The following is a 6,679-nucleotide window of genomic DNA, read 5'->3' as shown; positions in this document are numbered from 1 at the left end:
ATGGTTGAGATGGACCCCAAAGAGCTGTGCTATGCAGCCCGCAGAAGAGATGGTCTTCTTTTCAGCAAGAAGGTCATAAATGAGTTTGGGAACTGTGACAGTAGAGTAACTGATATCTACAAAGGACAAGCAGCTCAGGAAGAAGCATGGGGTGGGAGAGTCCAGCTGTTGACTGTTCTGTATAATGATGATGCTAAGCAGGTTTCCAAGAATAACAGTGGCATAGAAGACTAAGAAGAATGTGAAGCATACTTTTGCTAATGTATCATCTTGTGTGAGTCCCTGGAAGACAAACTCCATCACATTGTTCTTGTTCTTCATATACATCACGTAGACAGGACCTGAAGCACAGAATAAAGCCACCTGTGATGGCATCAGAGACACAGTGTTATCAGCACACATCCATGTCGATCACTGATATGTTCAATATCAATGTATTCCCTTTTATGCCTTTTGGGGAAAGTTTCCTTTCAAAGTCAATGCTTCTCTCAAGGAGTGACAGTTGATATCTAACTCAGAATGTATTACTGAAGTGTGTAATAGCGAGCTCCACTTATTTGCTTGAGGGAGTTGGTGAAAATATCCTCCAGATTCATATTTCTGATCTTTGCCCCTTTTTAAAAGGAAGACTAGTCACTAGGTTGCCTAAACATCCACTTTTGAAGTGTTGATTTGGAAACGAAAAACTGACTGAGAAGGGTAGTGCATGTTTTGATTTGAGTCTCAACACGTTAGTCATCCCCTAAGGAATTCTGCTCAAGCAGTGAACGTACCTTCTTTTTCAACCCTCTGAAGGAATTCAACAGAACTAGTCCTTACTAGTGCTCTCTGACTCTGGTAGAATGTCCATGCATTTCTGTGCAACCATCAGTATTCACATCATGACACAAGGCAGCTGGCTAATTAACATCACTTCAACTCTCAGTGTAGATCCTTCTGGAGGAGGTAAAGTGGACACCTACCTCATGTCTGTTTAGCAGAGATGTGCCTTTAGGCACAAACTGTCTTTAAGGCGCCCTAAGTGAAATCAGACCATGTTCAAGGCATGCCAGGAAACCTGAAGCAGGAGAGTCATTGTCCTATATGTGCTGTACTGGGCTACATCTTGTGTGGATTGGTTCCAGTTATTGCTCATGAGTTTCTGGGTTGTGACCTCAGTCTCCAAAAGAGCAGGCTTGTATTTCCTCAGACCACCTTTCCTACAGTACATGGGTGAATACTGGAGATAATCTGCATTAACGATGTGTCAGTAAGGCTTTTGTACACCTCAGCCAAGTTCTGGACTAGGCATGGAACCCCCCATAAACACACTTGTGATGCCACCGGGGTAATAAATACACCGCTGCTGAATCTCCTTTACTCACCAACACCCTTGTATTCACCTTTGCTGCACTCTAGTGCAGTACGCAAGTATCACTAGTGTTCAGTTTCTACACTGAAAAGATAGATGGCAAGAGCTGCATAACAGTGTCCACAATACTGGCAAATCCTTTGGGATCTTAATCCTGTTCCACAATCACAGGTCAATCAGTTCTTTCTCACGAGATCTCTGCCTCTTCCACCCTCCAACTTCAGCAGCAGAGGAAATATTCTTTCATGTCTCCGTCCCTATCTCCATGCCACTCCGTGGGCAGAGGGAAAGCAGTGTGGGGAAGCCCAAAGCGTGTGTGTTAAGAGCATTGTTGCCACGATGTGTACAGCTAGAGGGGACAAGTTAAGACTGAGTACATAGGCAGTGCTGCAGCTACCTATTGACTCCTTGACTCTGTAACACCGGAATCTTCCTTTTGACAGATATTTCTGGAAATGGCATATAACTGAAAAAATAAGCAAAGAAGACACCAATTAAAAGAAAGGGTAAAAAAATTGGAGTTCTTTCTACTTCATAAAATGCACCTCACAAAAGTCACTCAACAGTAATGCCTCTTTTCAAAGGCAGGATTTCCTTCTATTCTCCTCTGATGGCCTTCTCAGACCACTTCAGGCGGTTTCATCAAAACCTCTCGGCTCCAAACTGCTTCTTATGTGTCACGAGAGCAGTCCACATCTCTGCCAGGGCTGAAAACTACAGAGGATGAAACGGACAGCCTGAATGTCTAGCTCCATTTCTCATTCTGCAAAAACAACTTCCAAGAGCATCTGCAAGAACAACTCTCTCTCTCTCTCTCTCTCTCTCTCTCTCTCTCTCTCCAGATGGGGAAGTTGTGGCAGAAATATTTCAAGTAAATTGCACAGCAGAAGCACAAGCTTACCAGAAGCAATGAGATCGCAGAGGCATGTGAAGTTTTCTTTGTCAGAAAGAATCAGTGGACAGGGAGCTAAAATATGTATTTTGGACAGCTATTAGAGTAATCTCTACAGGGTGACTCTGGAGCGTGATCACCTAGACCATGTCACATTGTGTGGAGGTTTGCTTGCTTTCTTGCTTGCTTTCCAATGCTGTCCAGATAAATGGACTTCATTTAGTATTAGCTATGTGCTTCTTTTGGAAACATTTCTATTTAAAATCAATGTCATGGCTGACCATTTGCAAGAGTTTGTGTTCACATTACCCTTGCAATCAAACATTTTTTGCGTAAAGATGTCTCTTACACGTGTCAGATATTTTTTCCCTTCCAAGCCAATATTTCACATATGCTTTCTTCTTTCTTATTAACTTGCTCTTACCATTGCACGTTTGCAGCATAAGTAGATATCATAACTGTGCTATATGACTGTTGGCACTTAGACATCTGGTCTGTACACGTTTGAAACAAGAAGTAAACGAGGAAATCATTTCAAGACTTTAAAAATGTTTGTGGTCAGGCCTCACTACTTGCCAGGTATTTTTACTCAGGCAATGCAAAATATAGAAGCAGCTGTTTAGTCCACATATTAAGTCATTATAAGAATCTGGGCCAATGTGTAGAGGAATCAAATGTTGTTGTTGTAGTCGCTTTCCATAAGCTATGGTCCCGCTGTTGCCTGCTAGCATCCAGCAGCCGGAAGAGAAATCAGAAAAATCATGGCGTTCTTCCCCAAAACATTTAAAAGAAAAAAAACAGTTTTAAAATTATAAGCCTTAGCTTGAACTGGCCGTGTGCCCTAACCCCTCAGCAGTTTCAGTATGAAGGGGGTCAGTGGGCCCCATCTGTCTTTCTACCTTCCCCACCTATGGTGAGACCAACCTCTGAAGGCGCCTGTCCCTCTCTGTTGACAATGGTGCTCAGCTAGACAACTGTCCTTCATTGCATGAAGAATTTAGACTGCTACAAATAGGTGGGGATGGTCCCACCTTTAGCTGTGTCCACAGAGTGTGAATGCTGGGTGAGGGACATGCTGGCCCGGGTCTGAGGGACACTATCCCTCTAAGCCTTGAGAATCAGGATTTATCCCAGTTCCGTCCTGCTGGCTGCCATCCACATAACCCACCACGGTGAGCAGAAGACACTGAGACGTCCGCAGTGTACTGGTGCATGCCTGTGAAATGGGAACCCACTCTGCCACCCCCTGCATACAGCAGAGGACATTCGGGGAACCAGAGCATTTCTGACATTGTCCCAGGGTTTGGTCTGTAGACCTGCCGCTCTCCTGTGCAGGGAACACCTTCTTATCTTGAATCACACTTAAGCCATGTTAAGGTGCAACACAAGTGCAAGCAAGTGTTTATAGGGAACGTGAAGTGAAGGAAGGAAAAAGAAAGTGCTTTAGTTACTTTCAGAGTGCATTACACAGATGTCTTTCTCCCTCACGCAGCTCATTTGCTCTTTTCCTCCTGACAAGGTAGGAGTCAGTGTCCCGTGGCTCCTCGTGGCTCCTTTGGCCTTGTGGAGAACCTTAGCTGCTAGAACTAACCTCCCTGTGGCAGCTGTGACTGGCTCTGAGATGATTTAGTCTTCCATCTTCACATTTCTTCTCTTCCCTCCTGCAGGAGTAGCTGCTCCAGCTATTCCCTTGGAATACATGTTTCTTCCTTTGCCTGGGCCTGTAGATGTGCCCTGTTGGGCTAGGAGTTATCCTGCGTACAGGAGTTATTCCCAAACAACTCTTTTTTTTCACTGACACATAGAATTGTGCCCCCCAATGCTTTCTTTGGTGGCGACAATTTCCTACGGTGAGCAATTTATCTTTCACTTGGATCTTTGATTCTCTATTAGTCTAAACAGTAAAATGCAAAATCTGAGGCAGAGATGAAGGGCAGAGGGGATGGTTAGGAAGGAGGGCATTAGTGATAGGTGAACTACTGCAGAAAGGCAGAGAGCTGCACTGGAATGGGAAGGGGAGAAGCTTCTCCTCATATCACCTGCATCAGCAAATGACCCAGCCAGCATCTAATATCAGCAGTTTAATTGCTAACCCATGGATTCAGCATATGACAGTGCAGTACTCCTAAGAAGGCATTTACTCCAAAGTAAAGGGGAAGGAAGCCTTTGGTACAATTGCTTCCAGCAGCAGGTGACCAACAGCCTTGCAGACACCTTGGGCCATTGTTTCCTAGCTGAGTAGATTACAGAGTAGATGGAGTTTGTCTGACGGAAAGTTTACACCTGGGAGAGCTCGGACTAATGGGATGCTCTGCCTGGAACACATTTTAATATTTTTGACAGCATTCATTTCTTTATTTGCTGGTGTCTCAGCAGTGCTTGGAAGCCCCAGTCCTGGGCCTGTGCTATTCAAGAAGAGAACATAAAGGGAAGCCCTGCTAGTCACAGAGTTTACAATGCCATTCCAATCAAAACATGAACTTTCAGTGTCTTCCTAATTACTGCAACAGCTAAAACCAAGCTTTTCTTCAAAAGGGAGCTTTCAGTAAATTTTCCAAAATGGAATTATAGTGAGAGAGACTTGATTTTCTCAGCTCCTGAGAAAATGTTACCACAGTTCTACACCTCACCCTTTTCACGCCAAACTTTTCTATTCCACAGTTTTCTCATGGCACTTTTCATCTCCTCATTTCTCAGCGTGTAGATGAGCGGGTTCAGCATGGGCGTGATGACAGTGTAAAAGACAGCTAACCTCTTGTCCTCCGAGAGATTGCTGGATGGGCGTATGTAGATGAATATGCATGGCCCAAAGAAGAGAATCACCACAGTAATGTGGGACCCACAGGTGGAGAGGGCTTTGTACCGCCCTTCGGATGTTCGCCTTTTCAAGGATAACAAAATCATAATGTAGGACGTGACCAGGATGATGAAAGAGACCAAACAAATCATTCCACCATTGGCAACGACAATGATGTCCACAACATAGGTGTCTGTACAGGCCAGTTGCAGTAGGGGACGGACATCACAGAGGTAGTGGTCAATTTCGTTGGGGCCGCAAAAAGGGAGGCTAATGGTTATGAGGGTCTGCACCAGGGAGTGCACAAAGGCCCCCACCCATGAACCCATCACCATCCAGCCACACACACGCCTGGTCATGAGGGTGGTGTAGTGCAGGGGTCTGCATATGGCAAAGTAGCGATCATAGGCCATCACTGTGAGGATGAAGACCTCAGCGCCGCCGGAGATATGTAACCCAAATAGCTGTGCCATGCAACCCCCAAAGGAAATGGTTTTCTTCTCAACAAGGAAGTCAGCAATCATTTTGGGAGCTGTGGCAGAAGAGAAGCAAATATCTGCAATGGACAGGTGGCAGAGAAAGAAATACATGGGGGAGTTCAGACTCTGACTGCTAACTACAGTGACAACGATGAGCAGATTTCCTGCCACAGTAACAATATAGAAGAACAAAAACACCACAAAATATATTTTCTGCACCCCTTGGTTCTTTGAAAGGCCCAGAAGAATGAATTCCTTCACACTGCTTACGTTCTCCATGTTGATCAGACGGGTGCCAATATGCAATATACAGCTTATACACCTGGGAAAATAAAAACAGACACATGATTCATCGGCATTTTTTCATTATTAGTAATGAATTCTATATCAGAAGTGGATGCAAACCAAGAAAGATATAGCATTAGTATTAAGCTTATGAAGTGTTTAGTTTCTGTCATGTATTTTTTTTTAACGGCTATTTAATTCTCCACAGTACAAAGCTTCTGCCATGGCTTTGGTGGCACAGAGATAGGTGCACTCTGTGATATGTTCCTTAATCCTGGTCCTCCAGGATCTTGAAGGATTGTCTCCATGGCTGATAGCCTTCCATGCACTAAGGACAAGGCCAGAGTGTTCACCTTGGGCACTACAAGGCAGATAATGCAGCATGTTTGCCCTCAGGGGAGACAAAGTCCCTGACAGCAATCTTTGTAAAATGGGTGTCTTTAAGAATACCTGCAAATATTGCTCAGAATGATGATTTGCTTTATAAGTACACATGATCTTTGAATTCTTGTTTAGAAGGGAAATGTACCCACATGCAGAGAAAAGAACTCTCTTGTGTTTATACATTTTGAAACGTAAATATGAAATGTCACAATCTGAAAAATGAGTTCTGGGAAGGTTATCTGTCATGGAGGGAAAAAAAAATAGCACATATGACTTAATGTAGTATTTCACATTGTTCTAAATCTCAGCATTGTTTCTATCAGAGGAAGGAAGAATGAAAGACTCTTGTGAGATCTTCTGTCCCAGCACTGTAGTGATTTTACCTAGTATGATTTTTGATACGCTCTGCGTGATCCTTTCAAGGGTTAACTTAGCTTAATGAAGCTAATCTAACTAAACTCCTTCAACAGCCAGTATAAGTCTGATTCATA

The 6,679-nt window shown here is 43.8% G+C and overlaps 1 protein-coding gene across 1 annotated transcript; it reads right to left on the bottom strand.

Annotated features, from left to right (window-relative positions):
- Positions 1–4,904: 4,904 nt before the first annotated feature.
- On the bottom strand, positions 4,905–5,798 carry LOC136991933 (olfactory receptor 4S2-like; the record flags this gene model as incomplete). Its single annotated transcript, XM_067295430.1, has 1 exon — positions 4,905–5,798. A coding segment is annotated over exon 1 (894 nt), but the record flags the coding sequence as incomplete, so codon positions are not given.
- Between the last annotated feature and the right edge of the window lie 881 nt (positions 5,799–6,679).

Source organism: Apteryx mantelli, chromosome 4 (assembly GCF_036417845.1).
Source record: "Apteryx mantelli isolate bAptMan1 chromosome 4, bAptMan1.hap1, whole genome shotgun sequence".
Taxonomy (NCBI): domain Eukaryota; kingdom Metazoa; phylum Chordata; class Aves; order Apterygiformes; family Apterygidae; genus Apteryx; species Apteryx mantelli.
The sequence above is the reverse complement of the archived record's forward strand: the minus strand, read 5'-3'. Positions and strand labels throughout refer to the sequence as shown.